Here is an 18,609-nt window from a genome sequence, read left to right on the forward strand (position 1 = left end):
CTGACGACAGCTCAGAGTCTGGACCCCACTTTGGATTCTGTGTCTCCCTCTCTCTCTGCCCCTCCCCTGCTCATGCTCTGGCTCTCAAAAATAAACATCAAAAAAATTTTTTTTTAAACACAAAGCCTCCAGTGAGGAATTGAGGCAGGTGACTCCCTGTGCTGTCTGGTGTACGGCCCTCCTGCCTCCCAGCTTTGTCTTCTCGACCAGAAAGCCTTGGTTTCAAGATCCAAGCCTGTGGTCTTTTTCCATAAATGTAGTCACTTTATATGCATTATTCTATCAGTTTTCTATCAAAAAATTTTAAAACGGTCTCATGTATGCACATATAATTTCCATTAAAAAAAAAAAAAATCCTGTGTGCCCAAGGAAAATTATACCGAGCATAAAAATGTACCCATCCTTGGGCCTAGTGCATAAAGCGTGGCGTTTGCTGTATTTTTAAATGTTTACTGTGTTTTTTCTGCTTCAGTGCACTTTAAAAAATTACAGCCAAATGTATCATTCTTTTTTCCTTTATAGTTTTTCTCATTCTTAGCAATACTCATGTCTGCGTGGACGCAAAGTCCCTGGATTTCTTCTAGTATTATTGAAACTCCGTTGTTTAAAATAACAAACTTGCATCTGCTTTTGATTTAGCCTGGTGTAAGAACAAGGTACACAATCTTATTTTTTTCAGATTGTTACCAAACTTAATCTTCATTGTTTAGTGAATAATTCGCCATTTCCCCATTGATGTGGAGTGAAAAGCAGCCCGTCCCCAGTCCACACAGGAATGAACCACACTCCTGGACTTTGTGATTTGTGGTGGCCCCAGCTTTAGATATTACAGACTTAACATTTAATTCTCTCTTCCTCTCACAGGTCCTTGTTATACATGAACTATGGAAGCAGTATGATGAAACCAGAAGAACAACTACAAATTTAGACATCTTTACGATGTTGTCTTTCTAGCCAAGAAGATAACCTTTCACAATTAAAAGGAGTGTTTGGGAATTTCGGTTTTTTCCCCACATCTAAACGCACGCTATTCCTTACTTTTGAAAGCAACCCCAGAAAGGTCACAGACTGCCCCAGCACTTGAGAATCAGTGGGATCTGGGGATCATCTGGTCCGCTGTTTTCAGTTTACGGATAATCCATTTAGGCCCAGAGAAGGGAGAGGAGGTGGCCCAGGTCACACAGCAATTTGGCAGCTGGGATGAGGATCCAGAAGGCCCCTTCCCTGGGGCTTCTATCCCACCACTGGGTAGATCCAACGATCCGGGTTCCGGAACTGTCTCCCTCTGAGGGTGCAGGCCAGGGAGAAACCAGAAGGTCCTGCACAGCTCTCCCCGTCCCCACCCCCACGGGCCCCCCACCACACAGAGTCAGCAATCCACAGTGAAGAGAAAGACATTTAATCACTTCTTGGTCTTATCTCTTAAAGCGCTCAAAGTGTTTTCACAAGTGCAAAGGGAGCGATTGCTCTCGGCCGACATTTACCAGCAATTTCCGACACACGCAAAAGAACTACAGATCACCGTGCTTTATACTTACTTTTAATTTCTGCACTGGAAAAAAAAAAAAAAAAGGTGAAAACCATAACAGGTTAGTTTACAGTGACTTCACCTCTGCCTTTAAATTAACCTTTGCTCTTGAGGGCAGAAGGGGGAAAGAAAGACAGGAACACATCAGAGCGGGAGGGCAAACGGGGGCCGAGACACCTGGGTCCGGCTAACAAGGGCTCTGAAACCCGGAGGCCGCGCCCTCAGCGCGCTAGCCCGTAAACACGGACAGGCAACAGTTAAGATACACTTAAAAAAAAAAAATAAAAATAAAAAAATCCCGCAATTCCGTTCTTAAAATCAAGCACAAAAACGGACAGTGAACACAAGGTCCGCTGCGGAGGCCACCACACAGCGCGCGCCCGGCTCCGAGCGGCACCTGCTCTACACACGAGGCCGGCTTCGCTGAGCTGCCCGGGGCGCGCCCTCTCCTCGCCGGCAGGGGGCGCTCTGCAGGTGGCGGACAGAGAGCAAGAGCCGCGGGGGCGGGGGCGGGGGCCGGGCCGGAGGGGGGCGGTGGGCGAGCCGGTCTGTGTGCTTTCGAGGCTCTGCCTCTGGAATGTTCTGCACTCGGGCTGGGCTGGGTGGTGGGTTTTAGTTACGCTCCACACGCTGTTTAAGTGCTTGCTTTATTTTTCATGTGCAAACGGTCACTGTCTAAAGCTTTCAGAAGGACGTGTACAGACAGGAACACCCTGCAGAGACGAGACGCGGGTGCTCGTGAGCTAAGGCCCCTCCCTCTGGAGGGGGGCAGGGGCGGGGGGCGCACGACAGAGAGATTTAGAGAAATGATGTGTTCTGCTGCGGTTAGGCGCTAGTCCCTGATTCGGTCCGTCCACGGGAGGGGGCTCCTCAGTAGGTGATTGTCCACTCTTTGACAGAGGCGTCGTGGGAGGTGGTGACCAGCGTGCGCTCGTCCAGCCAGGCCAGGCTGCTGACGTGGTGGAGCCGGTGCGCATCTGGGAAGAAAGAAGGCGCTCTGAACGAGGGCCCCGCGTCCCCAGTCCCACCACCCCTTCGGCCTGGGGCAGGAGACCCGCTGCGCCGGCACCAACAACAGGCCCGAGAAACCCAGTTGGACGGCTATTCATCGGACCCTGCCCCTCTTCGCAGGAGAAGCATGGGGGGGGGGGGGGGGGAAGGAAGGTGGGCGCAGGCATTCTCGACCCCCCCCCTCCCTCCCCGGCACCCAGCATGACTGACGCTTGGGCTCAGCAGCGTCCTTGCTGGACCTCCCAGACACGGGTACCGTCCTGACAACCGGATACCTCCCCTGGGAGACAAAACTGCTCCTCCCCCGAAAAATCTTTTTTTTGTGTGCATAAAACAAGACACAGACAGTACACAAACGGCTTCCTGGGCTGTCTGCGGTAATAAAATGCGGTGGCAATGAATAAAGGCTGAGAAGCACTGGGCGGGCGGGTCTCCTCACCTCACCCCTCTCTGTAACAGGTGCACCAGGCATGACCCGATTCCTCCCCAGTCTTCTGCCCTCGCCCAACGGACACCTGCACCGGGAACTTGCTGGGTCTTACTACACAGCCAGGAGGGCTCGTGGGAATCTGTCCTGTGTGGCCCGCAGCCTGCTGTGCCCTCCCTCTGCCTACAGCACCCGCAACAGGCCTCGAGGTGGACTCAGAGATACTATTAAATAGAAAAGCCTCCCATTTGTTTTAACACGAAAGGCTGCCCGCTGTGCAGAAAAGGGCGAGGGGGACCAGATGGCACAAGGAGGCCACTGAGGAGCAGTTCAGGAGGGAGAGGCGGGGGGGGGGGGGGGGGGTGTCACCAGGCAGAATTTCAGATCCACCTCGGACAGGCGTGGTCCCTCCCAGGGCTCTGAGCCACATGTGACTACGGAGCCACAGGCAGAAAAAATGTGTTGCATTAAATAAAACTTATGGAGAAGAGTTTCACCTGTTTTTAAAAAGGGGGGGGGGTGCTAGGAAAGCATGAAGGCCACATGAGGCTCCACTACACTGCCCGCCATGGGCGGAGAATCTACCCTGCTCAGCGTTTGATGCAAGGGGGTGAGGAGGGGGAAGGGAAGTGCCGTGGTCTGAGTGTTGGCGTCTGCTCCCAAAAACCGCATGCTGAAAACCTAGCGCCCAAGGCGACGGTATTAGGAGGTAGGACCTTAGAAGAGCTGGGGTCACGAGCGGGAGCACTGCTCCTTCCCCCCGCGTGAGGCCCGACGAGAAGTGTCTGACCTCGAAGAGCCCCCCCACCCCTCCAGCCACACCGACCTCGTCTCCGGAGCTGTGAGCAGTCGCTCTGTGGTTTGAGCCGCCCAACCTGTGATGCTTTGGCACGGAGGCCCAACGACTAAGACAGGAGGAGAGGTCAAGAGTGACCCCCGTGCCCTGTGGACGGAGACCACCTGCTCTCACGCTGGGAACACGAGCGTGCTTGGTCGCTCGTGTCCGGCAGGGGCCGGCAGAACGCAGCAGACGGAACCGTGCCTCCCGGCCAACTCCCCGGAAACAGACGGGGACACTCAGGCCCGGGAGCCGAGGCGGGAGCGAGAGTCACCTTGGATCTTGACCCTGGTCTCGGGGTCACTCAGGGTCCAGACGTACACCATCATGTCCATGCCGCCGGACGCAAAGTGTTCGTTGTCTGGGGACCAGGCCAGGCAGACGATCTTTGCATGGTGTCCATAAAAGACGTTGTTCTCCTAGTCGCGGGGTGAGAACAGAAAGGTGGTAGTCAGGGTTCAGGCCAGAGTGGCGTGTGTCACCTCGCCTGGCCCTCGCGGTGACAATGAGGGTCGACTTCAGAGGCGCTTTCTCTGCCAGGCACTGTGCACGTCTCACGGACGCCTCAGAAGAACCCACAGTGCCCGCTGCTCTGTGAGAGGAGGAAACTGAGGCCCAGGAAGGAGCGCCCCAACATCAAGCAGCAGCCACTGCGTCCCCTGGGCCCCCTGCATCACAGCACTTATCCTGAAGCGCTAGATGTGTGTGCGGTCCACAATGAGCCCTTGGCCCAGCGAGGGGACAGGAACACCTGCCGAGAAACAGCCACCCAGGCTCAAAGGGGTCCTGCTCCGTGCAGGCAGCACTCAGTGAAGTGAATGCTCGGGGCAGAGGGAGGCCGGCCTGCCTCTCCCCTCACACACCTGCCCTCTACCCTGGAGCCCAGGCTGGGGGCAGGGGCCCGGACAGAGGCTGTGAGCTGGACGAGGCCTAATGCTTCCCTTGATGCTTTAGGAATGCTTTTCCTTCAGAGCACTCCGTTTTCTTATTCCCTAGAAAGGGTCCACCTGATGGTGATTTTCTTTCCCAAGTGTGCCTGGTCTGTGCACTGCTGGTCCCGCTCCCGAGGACCGCTTACTTAGCAGGCCGTGAACCAGACCTGGGCGGCATAGAGACGAAGTCATTTACATAGAGTCTGAGGAACGTGGTCAGGGGGCCGAAGGAAATCTGGGAGGCGGGGTGTTCTGTCCGTGGAGGTCCGGGTTCCAGGCGTGTGCCCGACTCCAGCGTATACCTGCATTTGCTCACACCTGCCGTCAGAAGTGACGTTACGGGAAAGACATCAACTAAAAGGAGACTCCCCTCTAGTTAACGATACATAAGCCTAAGTATTTACGGGGAAACATACGGATGTCTGTAGTTTACTTTAAAAGCACCCAAAATGAAGATGAAAACGACTGGATGGATGAGGGGACACAGCGAGACATTAATGGCAGAATCTAGATGGTAAATTCTTCAGCCTCTGCCATGTTCCAACCCATCCTAAGTGCGGGGGCTGGCACACTGAAGGGCCCAGGGACCCGGAACCCCCCAGCCAGTGCCCCCTGCTGTGGCCACAGACAGCAAGCGACAGAACCCCTAGCTGAGCTCAGTCCCCTGTCTGTGAACCGGGGCGAACAGCTCTGGGCCCGAGTTCTCCCCACGATGAACGCTCCCGCCCCTTGGCTGTGAAGTTCCTTGGCTGTCCTCCCAGGCCCAGGCACGTCTACCCTCGCTGAGCCGCTGCCCAGCTTCCTACCCAACCCCCCCCCCCCCCCGCCCTGCCCCCACACGAACAGTGCTGGGATGATCAGTGTCCACCTTCCCAAGACTTTAAATGGCAGTGAGACTCCAGAGGAAAATCTAGTCTCAGCCCTTCGACCTTGGCGAAAAAGAAGGTCCCTGAGACCAGGAGTCACTTAGCCAGGCCATCCGGGTGACCGATCGGTCTGTCTTCCCAGCACGCCTCGCCGGTGCCCGGGGCCCTTCCTGGCAACCGTTCTGCCTCGTTAACCAGCCACAAGCTCCTGGACGACAGGGTGTATCTCCCTGCCCTACGTCACTCAGCTCTGAGAGCATGGGTGCCACGTGGTCTTGGGCATCCGTGGCTCCCCACTCGCCATCTGCACCGCCCGGCATGGGGACAGAGCCGCGCGGCCCGCCCACTCACCGAGTAACCATCAGCGACGCTGAAGACCGTGACCACTTTGCTGGCGTCACACACGGCGAGGAAGGCGCCATCGTGGGAGTATGCCACATCGGTCACAGGGCCCTTGGCCTCCAGGAGCTTGCCCTCGTCCTTCAGCGTGGTGCCCAGGATGGAGTACAAGCGGACATTCCCATCCTGCAGGACAGAAGAGCGGCAGGTCACTTCCTGTTGTGTGCACACGAGTGCACACAGGCGTGCACACACACACACACACACACACACACACACACACACGCACGCACGCTCCTGACACCCTCCTAAAACCTCTCAGCAGTTCCCAGGGCTCGCTCAGCACAGTGGGAAGAATTACTCGGGAGGGTAATTGAAATGCAGAATGCTAGGCACCCCCAATTCTGACTCTGTTTGGGTGCTCAGGATTCTGCCTTTTTTCATAAATGTTCCAGTAAGTTCTAACACAGGTGACCACAGGCCAAGCTCTGAGAATGACCTATACACGACAGCACTCCAGTGAGGGCCCTTGGTCTGGCTCTGTCCCCTCTGGCCACACTGCCTGTCCCCTGTGCTCTGTCCCTGCCCTGCTTCCTTCAGGTACCAACTCACTCCGACCAGGCCCCTGCTCTGTCCAGCCTGCTGTTGCCTAGGATGTCCCTGTGGCTGCCCTGGGAGGCAGATGGAGGGCCAGCCCGCCCCCTCGGGGCAGTCGAGCTGTCAGTGTGGCACAGACAATCTCAGGTCTCCTAGCTATGTCCACGACGCACTCCTCTCTGCCTCTAACATGGGAGGAACAGCCACGTCCAGCCCCCGCAGGGTTCCTGAGCACGGGAGTCCCGGAGCTCACGCGACAAGCCCATCCGATGCCTAATGCAGCAGGGGTCGGGGCTCCACATCTCGTGAGCACACTGCCCACGAGGAACACATTCCAACGAAGGAAAAGCCTGTGTTCACAGATGGCACATGAAGCACATCCTGGGAGGCCCACACCGATGTCCACTACTGGGCCAAGTACGTGATGGGACAGCCACCTGCTGCAAGGTCATCAAAATAAACCAAGACGGCTAGTGTGTGTGAGACGTGGGGAAACTCGGTATAGACATACGTATGTCCTGTGCCATCATGGCGATTCACAGGCCAGGAGTGGTAGACAACCAGGAAAGATGGAAGCTGCCGAGGCCTCGGGGTACCAGCTGAGGGGACGACAAACTAGCCATCTTTCTTTTCAAGAGAAACAGTAAAGGTCTGATAAGCAGGGCACAGTGGTACGGCCTTGCAGGGGGAACACCAGGTTCAAACCCCACATCTGACCTTGACCTCCTACCCCGGGACCATGGCTGTGAGCTCCTCCCTAAGAAGGTGAAACCTGTTTCTCAGAACCTGCCAGAGGACAGCATCTGGAAAGGAATGGGGGACGGGCCCAGGAAAGACCACTGGGACTGCAGGTGCGCCGGCCGACGGAGACGGTGTCTGGGCCGGGTGGGAGCCCTGTGGGAACCGCCGGGGCTGTGGCCCAGTCCCGGCCTTGGGCTGCCTGGTGGGAGGAGGCGCGGTGCGCCCTGTGGAGGGGCAGCCACGCTCACAGGGACACGTCTGCTGCCACACGGACAGGCAGCAAGGACAAGTGGAGTGGCCAGCGTGGAGCTGATGCACCCCACGCGCCAGGTGCAAGCCACGCCCCCAGGCCAGCCGTTCGACCCTCACGCCGGATCCATGAGGACGGCCGAGCGCCTCTCGGTGGGCAGCTGATCCCCGGGTCCTCAAGCGGCTGGGGAGCAGGCGGCCCCTGGCCGGTCTCTGACACGGCAGGTGCTGCCTGACGCCCGCTTCCTTCCCTGGAGGCACGAAGGTCTGCCGGACCTCCTCCGCCAGGGGCCCCCCAGGACCAGACGGGAAGAAGGGAACCGGTTTGCCTCGGCCTGGCGGGCAAAGACCGGGCCCGCGGCTCTAGGTTTAGAGAGCGGGAGCGCCACACGGTGCAAGACAGGGCCAGCACTGAAGGAAAACCCTGAACCTATCGGGTCAGCGCTGCTTCCGAGGCGCTGAGCATCTTCTCGTCACGCTCCCTTCTACAACCTGCAAGCCCAGCTCATCCATGCCGGTCCTCTCAACATGCCAAGTCACGTGTGCCCCAAGTACTCACGTGGCCGATGGCTCCTGCCGCAGGCCCTCCGGCCCAGTACCACCCCGCCTGAGCTCACTGCCTGGGGCCCCCACCACTCCCCTCCCGTCCTGCCTCGGGTCAGCCCCGCGCTCATATGGCTCGTGTCACCCCCAAACCACCCAGACGAGCCAGGGCAGAGGACGTGAGGGACGGGAGCCTTACCGCGCCCCCGACAGCCACCGTCTCACCGCTGGGGTGCACCGCCACGACTTCGGGCTCGTAGCCAGGGTCGTCGATGCTGAAGCACTTCTTCTGATCTTTGAGCAGGACGATCTGAAAAGCACAGTCCACCAGTCAAGGTGCAGTGGCCAGGGTCAGATTGCTCGGCCCTGCTCTGAGCTCTGTCCCGAAGCTCGCTGGGGGCGGGGGCCCTGGGACCCTGGTTCCGTGCGCCCTCCCTTGCTAGCCGTTGGGGACAGGGACAGTTCCTAGTCACGGTATCACAATACCAGCTGCTGTCACCATCGCCACGTTACTGCCATTGCCACTACGAGCACCCACTCCTCGGGAAGCCATCTGCCATCTGAACTCCCTTCCTCTTGTTACACAGTAAACGAGCCTTGCCGAACAGCGTTCTCACGAGGTTCAAGAGACACAAACGTTTGGCTCTAAGGCAACACTGGGAACGAACGGGACACACGACGATTCTCAGTTCTGGTTTCCCAGGTCCAAAGAAACCCCCTTCGCAGCTCTGATCTGCAGCGTGTGAAACCTCCAACGTGTCAGACGGGCGTCCCCCGCGGCTGGGGAGACGGTGTTGGTACCCGTCTTCCAGACAGAAAACCGGGCCCCAGGGGTGGGCGGGCGCCAGTGGGCAGAGAGCAGAGCCAGGCCCACGTCCACGGAGGCTCTTTCCCCCCAACAGGCCTCCTCCAGAGCGCGCCTGGTCCCAGGGAGCGGGAAGGACAGCACGCGCGGGTGGCACACAGAGAGGCGGCTGGAGGCGCCCCACCGCGCCCCCTGGCAGCACGTCCCTGCTTTCCTCGGACTCCGTCGGGGGCAGGACGGAGTCCTCAGGCAGGGCTGAGCACCTGGGCGTCCCAGCCCCACCAAGGGGCTCCGTACACAGACCTACTCAGCCTCCCAGGCTAAAAGACGCTGGAGGTGCCTCAACATTATCAAATATAGTCCCTGCCAGAAGCAAAATAGCCGCTGAAGTTCACGCAGCGTGTGCCACAGCCTTGCCAATGGTGCTGCACGTGCTGTGGGCCCCTCCCCCACCCCGGAGAGGGCATGTCACCCCACCCACCGTGCGAGGAGAAACTGGCCGGAGGTGGCCAGAGCCACAGGTCCGAGGCCTCACAACTCGCAAAACCAAGCTGTGGGGCGCCTGGGTGGCTCAGTCAGTTAAGCCACCATGATTTCGGCTCAGGTCATGATCTCGCAGTTCGTGAGTTTGAGCCCCGTGTCGGGCTCTGTGCTGACAGCTCAGAGCCTGGAGGCTGCTTCGGATTCTGGGACTCCCTCTTTCTGCCCCTCCCCCACTCACGTGCTCTTTCTCAAAGATAAACATTAAAAAAAAATTTTTAATAAAACACAGGAAAAAAACCAAAATAAACCCAGAAAACAAACCACCAAGCTGGGACGCACGTCCGGGCCCACAAGACCTCAGCGTCCCCGGCTAGCACAGCGTACCTCCTGCCATCTGGTGGGGACCCTCTGCCGCCCTGCACCCCCACTCGCTCCTTGCCTCCCCTCTTGCCACCAGCTCACTGGCTTGTTCCCAGACAGCATGGCCCTGATCTGGGACAGCTTTGTCTTCACCCCACCGCACCCCAGCCCGAGCTGCCAGCTGTCCCCCCCGCCCCCCTCTCCAGTGGCTTCCGCTTCTGGTGTCCTATGGGGTGAGGGCCAGGGGAAGAGGAGCAGGTGGGTGGGTGCCGGTACCCTCACTGAGACATGAAAATGCACCTGAACAACCTGCCCCTGTCACCCGCCCAGCAGGTGCGGGCACTGGGTTTACCCGACAGGGGAGGCCTTAGGAGCGTGAGCATCTGAGACGAGGCTGGACCCTGGCTGTTTCCTGACTTAGAATCACAGCCCCCTTCCGGCATGTTCCGCTGACCCTACGGCCTGCACTGGGGAGTTCAAGAGAAGCTTCCTACCCGGAGCGGGGGAGGGGCAGGGCCAGGGCAGCAGCAGCACGGCACGGAACAACGCTGTGCTCCGTGGCCCCCCTGACCCGCTTGGACACGCCTCGCCGCCGTGAGCCTTGGAGGAGGGCCTGTCAGGACGGCCCTCCGCAGGCAGGAAACTGCCGCCTGAGGCCCTGCCACAGAGCCCAGCCCCGCCCATCCTTCTGGAAGGCTGCCTCTCCATGCCCCCTCCCCCGCCCCCTCCCCCGCCCCACAGCGCTCCACGCGGTTCACTCCAGCAGTTCTCCCACTGACCACCCAGGCTGCCTGGTAATCGCCCGGCCGAAGTTCCTCTTATCTGGGACTCGGAAGTCCGTTGGTGCGGCACGGGGTGGGGCAGCTACTCGGAGCGGCTTCTCTAGCAGGGCTGTCGCTCCTGCCATCGGGGGCTCGGTCACTCCTGCCCTCCCTGATCTACATGGCGGGACGCCCGGGTCTGTGGACACGCGCCGCCGGTTTCGGAGCAGGACGTGGGCGGGTCAGGCTGGGGTCTCAGTCGAGAGACCAGAGATGCTGACATGCTGAAAGATCAGGTGTGTAGGTGGCCCGTCTTGAACAGGAACCCAGGTTGCACAGCTGGAATGGCCCAGGTGCCCCGGCCATCACGCGGCCTTGGGGAAGAGAGCAGACTACTGTCTGCCTCGGCCTCGTTTACGAACGAACTTACACGGGCACGAGGGGCCGGACCCACACGTCCTCGAAATCCTCCCCGTGAGCTGTCAGGGAGGGAGGAGAAAAGCAGAACCCAGAGAGGGCGAGGAACGTGCATGGAATCACACGGCTCCAGGGCTCGGGGCTGGGATGTGAACTCCTGTCGTGAGGAGGACGCCGCCCCTGCTGTGCCTCCAGCAGGCCTTGTGGGCCGATGGACACGGGGGGTGCCGTGGGAGGCCAGACCCCGGTGCCAGGCTGAGACCGGGTCGAGCAACAGCTCCCTGTTGACTCAGCCAACCCGGTGGTTCCCCCTCCCATCCCCCCACTTGCAAAGGCATACGAAAGCCTTGTCAAGGCTGAGAAATCTAACTCCTGAAGCCTGTGGTCTGTGGGTGTTGGCAGTAATGTTACCCCCCTTTCTACCCCAGGTCAAAGAGAAACAAACATGGGAACTGTGTTTTGCTAGCAATCTATCAACAAGGTCTTGTTGTGACCCGTTTAGAAGGTACACAGAACTAAATGTTTTGGCTGGCAGCGATCATGTGAAACCTGTTTATTCTTAGAATGACCTGATCCATAAGAGTCTTGATATAAAAGATTGTGTACAGCAACGATAAAGCCGTCACTTGGGCCATCAGCCCAGGGGACCCTCCTGTTCCCAAACTGGCTTCTGTTCTTTTTTTTTCTTACGTTCCCCTACCCTCAGGACCCTGATCTCGGTGTTTGTTGCGCCGGTCGCAACAGGATGCCTGATGCGCGACAGCTGCCCAGGTACGAATCGCAGCTCTGCCCTCTGTCTGCCGCAGACCGTGGGCAAGCAGCTTACCCTCCTTGTGCCTCTGTTTCCTCATCTATAAAATGGGGATGATGCTGTCCTAGAGGACAGGACTGCTGAGGACCGACTGAGCGAACACACGTGCAGTGCTCGGTACAGACAGGTGTCAGAGCTCCTGTCAAACGGGAGAGCAGCACAGCTCGGACCTCAGACCTGGCGCTCCCTCTGGCCAGACCGACGCGGACCTACCTGCCCGATGCACACGACCACGGCGTAGCCTCCAGGGCCCACAGCCACGCACTTGGGTTGGACGTCCAGCTTCACAACCCCCTGCCCGCTGTTGGAGACAAGGGAAAACGCATTACACCCGCCTCACGGGGGCTCAGTGTGCGTGTTAAGCACACCACACACTCACTGCACACCCGAGCAACTCGGGGTAGAAAGTGAAAGCTCTACTCCGTCCGTGCCACAGGAGCCACGAGCAGAGACCTGGGACCACAGAGGAAGGATCCTTTCTGGGACAGAGACCAGAGATCACACAGGGGCTGGTGGCGGGCAAGAGGAAGTAAGGAAGGGGGCCCCTGACGAGCTGTTGGCCCCCATCCCTGGCGTTCCCAGGGCACAGATCGAACTGAGCCCACCCCTCACGCCAGCAGCCACACAGCCACTCTGCTCAGCACGGTGACCCTTCCGAAGAAGCTGGCACGTTCATGGGTGAAAATCCTGTGTTCGCTTTTGGCGGACGCCCTGAAACCATGCCCTAGGGGAACTTGCACACATACACCCCTGTGACCAGGCCAAATGCGGGGTCCACGTGGCTCGGGGTTTCCCTCCGGTGAGGCTCAGGGTGCCGCACCACGTGCAGCTCCCGGGAAGGCTTTCACGGGGGCCGTGCTGATGCGGGGTCACTACAGGGCAGCACAGAGGGCGGCTGGGGCCTGGACGCCGGGCTCTGGGCCAGCTTCTGCCCTTCACCGTGAGGCTCGGCTGACTCCAGGCCCGGTCCTGCCAGGTGCGGGGGGGGACACACCGCATCCAAGTGAGGGTCACCAGCATGTCTCCAGGAGCCTGGAGGGACGGGGGTCCGCACACGGAGCACAGTGGGGAGGCAGGGGGCGGGGGGAGACAGGTGCCCCATCCGTGCTTCTACGAGCCAGACCTTGCTCTCCTTCCTCCCCACTGTGCACGGGAAGCTACAGGCTATTTGCTAACAGCCGCTATCCCAGCTCCGGGGCCGGCCAGTTCAAGACCCCAGAGCCAGACGAAACACCACCGCCTGTCACTCAGATCACCTGGGTGCCTGTCTGTCCTCTGGAGCCACCTGCCACGTGCCAGGGGCCTTCGAGGGCCTTGCTGGGCCTTCCCAACAGCCCACAAGGCAGCCTCATCTCCTCTGTTGCCTTCCTTCGCTGTTGAGGAACAGAATGAGGAAGGCACTCGGGGTGAGATGTTCTGCCTACTTCCCAGGCAGAGTCTACACCCGTCATGGTCTACGTGGGCCACCTGGACTCTAACCTGGCCCGTGGCCGAAGGCCTGGCCCCGGGAGCCTTTGGGGACAGTGCTGAGAAGAGCCACGTGTCACCGGCAGCACTAAGCGCTGCAGGCAAAGGGCCTCCTGTTCCAGGGCGCGCGCTCCGGCCCCGGCCCGCTCACCTGTAGTCCCTCAGCGTGAGGTTGGTGTACCGCACCGTATCGTCCATGCTGCAGCTCACCAGCTGCCCAGACTCGTCCACGGTCATCCTGGACACCTGGTTCGTGTGGCCCTTGCCGGCGAAGGAGTCGTTCTCCCCGGTCTCTGAATCCCAGTAATGTGGGGCGGGGGGTTAAGGAAAGGCCACCTCCAGGAGACGGTGCAGGCCCCACTGGGGAGGCCTGGCCATCCCTCGCTTGGGGCAGCGTATTCGGGACAGGACCGTGGGCACGGGGCCCGAGGGGAAGCCCAGGGCGAGTTTACGTCTCAATTCCAGGACAGGCGTTCTGGTGTCGCAGCGAGCAGGCCACTGAGGACACGCTGAGTTACAAACAGTGCAACCTGAGGCCACGGGAGCCGATCATGGGACCGCACCAGTCCCCACCAGCTGACGGTGTGCGCGGGTCACAGCCCCCCCGTGACGGGCTCCTGCAGCGAGGGGACGGGGCCCTGCCAGAGTGGAGGCTGGCCAGTAACTTGTCACCAGGACGGGACGCTGTGCGGCTGAGCCCATGCTGCAGCCTGCTTTCTGCGGCGGGCCATGCAGCCCGGGACTGTCGGCAGGAGACTGGTCCCTCCCCACGCAAGCTGATGGCCAGCTAGGACCACCACATAACAGCCCGGGGCTGACCCACCTGGCAGGGCGGGTTTATAGACCGTGGGTTTGGGGTGTTCCCGTAGAAGGTGTGTTTTAAGCTATGGGACTTCTCTTTCATATGAACAATCGCAAATCTCACTTTAAATGAAGATCATCACCCCCATCAGAAAGCTACAGTTGTGCTCCACTGTTGACATGCTCTTGTGATGGAGACCCCAGCCCTCCATACCCGAGGGAACATTAGTACCTGGGAGCCTTGGGGGTTCATGTCGGTGTGCTCCGATGCCAGGGCAGACCTGGAAGGGGAGGGGGGCCACGCCAGGGCAGCTGAAGATGGCACGCTGCTCCAGGAGAGACAGATTCTAGAGCCTTCTCTGCCTCTGATTCTAATGCAGCTCCCACCGTATGCCACCCTCCTTACATTTGACGGGGTAGAGAGTGACCTATGTGCCCCCTCCCCCGGGGTGTGGGGAGACCTCCCTAGCCGGATCTCTCCCCTGAAAACCGCAGAGCCTTGGAGAGATGAGCCGGCTTTGCAGGGGTGAGGAAGGAGCACGCAGTTCCAGGACAGCCCCTTCCAGGAGCTAAGAAGCACGCAGACTAGGAAACAGTCCACACAGGGGCAGGCCTTTCACACGGCGCCAGCAGCTGGATGACCTGCCCGGGCCCCACCCAGCACCCTATGGACCGCAATCCTGGGAGGAGGAGGGGCTACCGGCCCCAGGCCACAAACAGCGCGGCTGTGAGGGCGGCTTCACGTGCTTCCAGAGAAAGTCTCCAGGGACCGTCAGGAACCTCACCAGAGGGAGAAACAGGCTCCAGTCCCTTGCTGCCCACAAGCAGTGTGAGTCTGCGGAAGGCCCTGGAGCGTTCCGAGCTTCGGTCTTCCACTTTTAAAACAAGGGGACCGTCCTGAAAGGTTCTAGCTTCTACTGAATTCTGAGACTCCTGACTCAGTGCTTATGAGAGGGATCGGGCCGCTCGAGGGGCCCACGCGGAAGAGAGGCAGCTTGGTCCAGAGTTCCATCCAGAGCCACTCCCAGCCGCCCAGGAGAAAGTGACCCGCCAGGTCTGGGCTGCAGCCTTGTCCCCAGTGTGGACACGGCCCGTCTGAGCAGCCAGGGCTGGCTGCGCCCTGCTGCTGCCACCTGGCTGTCCTTGCCTCTGGCTCCGCGAGGACAGAAACCTCCCACGTCTCCTGCCAGCGGCCCCACAGCCAGCTCTGTGAGTCAAAGGATATTAATGTGTCCATCGTGGCTCCCGGAGTAGATGTAGGACTTGCCTCCGTTTTTGTGCACCGTCAGACACTGGATTGACTTGCTGTGACCCTGTGGGGGGCACGGACGGGGCAGGGTGAGCGCGGAGCACAGCATCCTGCCGCTGCAACTTGCCAGCCACCCTCTACTGACTGACACGCGTCCCTGGGTGACGGAAGAGGCGGAAGACCCTCGACACTGCCGCTGACGTCAGTGGCAACACCCGACGGCCCCCCGCGTGCCTGCAAACGCCTCCCCGGAGCCCCGGTCGGCTTTATCCCCAGCTGACTGAGCAGGTGACAAAATCGTATCGTGTAGCCTCTTCCCTCCTAGTACCTCAGCTCAACCCGGGCCAAGGACAGGATCTAAGGGAGCCCAGGAGCCAAGAGCCTCATCTCAGTAGCGCCCCCACAAGGGGGAAATGCTGCTCACACCTGTGGAGTTGCAGCAGCTAACAGACGGGTCTCGGGAGGGTCTGGAGCTCAGAGGCGGGTGGAGAGGCATCCGGGCCACCCAGAGAGACCCAGGCAGTCCTGGGGTGCTGCTGACAGCCTGTTCTCTTCCCAGACCTGTAACTCACAAGCTGTTCGAGGGCTCTGACCAACCCACCCCCCAACCTCCCTGCCTGGCAACGTGGCAGGCACAGAGGACTCTACAGCTGGACCTCTGCTGCAAAGGGGACACGTAACCCCTCTGTAACTGTTAAGGGGGTGGGGGGCCTGATCACTGATCCCCCTTCACCAGGGGCGGGAGGAGGGCCTTTCCCAGTAATGCTCTGCTGACGGTTGGCACAATTTTGCACAGGCCCTGACCCAGGAACTTCCAAGCTTTCTGTGGGGTTCCACTTGTTGCCACGATGTGGCAAGTGTCTTCAGAGGAACGGTGCACAGTTCTCAGGGGACATACTGGGCTACTCCCACCTCCTGTCTCCTTCTAGGACAGGGCCCTGCCAGCCCTGACACTTTAAGTGTGGTCCTCAGACCAGAGCCAGCCCCACTGGGCGTCCACCTGTGTCCTGGGGACTCGGGACCTGCACTCGGTAAGATGCCCTGGGGCTCTGTGCACAATCTCTGCCTGGGGCCGCCGCCTCACCTGGGAACTTGTGAGAACCCCAGACTCTCGCGTGCCCCACAGATGTCCACGGACGAACCCAGCTGCCGTGTTTTAACAAGCTGGCCCTCTCGGATGAGCCTGATGGACCTTCTCCCTTGAGAATCGGTGCTCCAGCTACACAGGAGAATCCCCTGGGTGTGTTTACAAGTACCAGCACCTAGGCCCATCCCTACAGGGATGACCCAGTCCCTCTGGGGCAAGCCAGACACCAGCCCTTTTTAAATCTGAACATGCAACCAAGGCTGAGAACTGCTCTTCTGACTCCAGTCTTTTCCTGAGCTCCCACATGTGGCTTAGAAACCCCTGCAGCCCAGGATCGGCACCAGATACGTTGGGATTCACACACCTACACACTGGCAGGCACGGGGCCAGGAGTCTCTTCTGAGAACTGTGAAAGCCCACAAGATTCTCTGAGCTGGCCTGGGAGAACGGAAGCCTAACTTGTGGTCCCTGTGCTTCTGGTGGCCTATGGGAAACCGCCCTCCTGGGCACAGGTGGGCTGACGGCGATGCCTGAATGTCTCAAGCAATTTCTCCCCATCACATGTGGAGGCCCAGCAAAGTGACTGTGTCCTGGGGTGGGGCCCACCCCCAGCGCCCCCATGCTCAGTGTCAGGCCGGATACACCTTCACGGCACGTCCATCACACCAGGCTGGGGCCTAACTCAAGGAGGGGTCCCCATGCCCCTTCCTCAGGGCCAAGGTGGGTGAAGCTTCATGACAGCAGATGGCACGAGGCCAGCAGTGAGGACAGATGCGGCCGTTGCAGTGGGTCAGTCCTCCCTCCACGCAGCATCTGCACCTGAATGGGACACAGTGGTTCCCACCCTGGACGATGCCTCCCTTGACTCCTGGGCAGAAGCAAGGCCTGCAGGGATAGCAGCAGAGCCCGCCCTGTCCTCAGGGAGCTCCTGGCTCTTGCCTGGCTGCTGATTTCCAGAGATAGTGAGATCACAAGGGCTAAGGCGGGAGAAGATGCACTCATCCCTGTCAAAGGAGGGGCACTGGGGGCAGACCCTGGGCATCACCCGGCCCAAGGAAGCCTGCAGGTGACAGGACGGGAGCCGGGGACAGGGTCCTACCAACTTCCGTGGCTTGCTGCTGCACAAACTCCCAGCTGGGCATTCAAGGCCTCTGTACCCTAAGGTCCACCTGCTTCTCCAAGCTCATTCCCTGCCACGGGCCTTCCCTGCTTGAACCACCCAAAACCCAAAGTCTCTCCTTCCCACGTTCAAATGCCACCTAAACGCCAAGGTCCAGCGCCAAGGCCTCCTGACCCTCCTTGAGGCTCTCTGCGGGCCCTCCGTGTCTGTAGCGATGCCCTTGGGCTCCGTGTGTTACACCTGGAAGCTCCGAAGTGAGGGAGGCTGCCCCAGGGAGGTCAGAGGGGCTCCCGACCGCAGGGTGAGGGCCACCGTCCAACAACCCAGGCCCTGAATCCTGGCGCTTCTAGAGACTCAAGGAGAGCTCGACATCCGGACTCTCACTTCTGCTGAACGCACGTCCCACTTGCCAAGCCCCCAGGGCCGGCCCCTAACTCAGCCTCACCTTGATGACCCGCAGGGGCTTGCTGGGGTTGTTTCTGTCCAGGTAATTGATGTACCCGGACAGGGAGACGCTGAGCAGGTGGTCCTTCTGCCACAAGCAGCCCAGCTGCTGGTCCAGGACGGTGGAGCCCATCGTAAACGTGCTGACGACAGAGTTCACGTTGACGTCCCAAATCTTAGAGGTTTTGTCTCCGGAGGCAGAAAGCAAGTGGGTGCCGTCAGGACTCCAACTGATCTGTCAAATGGAACAGTGGACCACGTGTCAGAGAACAGAGTGGGAAGGGGCCTCAGGAAGCAGCCTGTCCACAGCCCTCAGCCCGGGAGGGACCCGCTGGGACCACGACACCCTTTCCACGGGACCCTGAAGCCCACTACCGCTGCCCCTGCTTCCAACTCTTCACTGATGATGGCAAACACAGATGCCGCCCGACCACAGCCGCAGACAAATCTGTACTCACGGCATAAATGCCTCCGTCGTGAGCCTTGTTTCCTCCCAGGGCACATACTTTCTCTCCCGTCTTTCCATCATAGATGTAGATCTTTTGAGGAATAAACACACACACACACACACACACACACACACGTGTCACAGGTGTGAGGATGCTCTTGCCAGCTGTGCGTGAAACCAGCCCTTCCTGCCACGGCTCTACCGTCAAGAGTCTGCTACTGTGACTCCTAAAAAAAAGCAACCTAAAACGAGTGCTAACGGGATTTCCAGCTCTATTAAAAAGGA

At 59.5% G+C, this 18,609-nt stretch overlaps 1 protein-coding gene across 1 annotated transcript in view; it reads right to left on the minus strand.

Moving 5' to 3' along the window:
- Nucleotides 1-1,383: 1,383 nt before the first annotated feature.
- Nucleotides 1,384-18,609, minus strand: part of WDR1 (WD repeat domain 1) — a 43,920-nt gene continuing 26,694 nt past the window's right edge. Inside the window, exons 7-15 of the mRNA XM_081795491.1 lie at nt 18,335-18,415; nt 17,878-18,111; nt 15,200-15,289; nt 13,327-13,481; nt 11,922-12,009; nt 8,271-8,381; nt 5,954-6,127; nt 4,079-4,223; nt 1,384-2,505 (exon numbers count right to left, since the gene is read on the minus strand). Of these exons, the coding sequence (XP_081651617.1) occupies nt 2,399-2,505; nt 4,079-4,223; nt 5,954-6,127; nt 8,271-8,381; nt 11,922-12,009; nt 13,327-13,481; nt 15,200-15,289; nt 17,878-18,111; nt 18,335-18,415 (1,185 nt within the window). The 3' untranslated portion in view covers nt 1,384-2,398. The remainder of the gene's footprint in view (nt 2,506-4,078; nt 4,224-5,953; nt 6,128-8,270; nt 8,382-11,921; nt 12,010-13,326; nt 13,482-15,199; nt 15,290-17,877; nt 18,112-18,334; nt 18,416-18,609) is intronic.

The sequence above is a fragment of the Panthera onca genome, chromosome B1 (genome assembly GCF_046562875.1).
Source record: "Panthera onca isolate mPanOnc1 chromosome B1, mPanOnc1 haplotype 2, whole genome shotgun sequence".
In the NCBI taxonomy this organism is placed as follows: Eukaryota; Metazoa; Chordata; class Mammalia; order Carnivora; family Felidae; genus Panthera; species Panthera onca.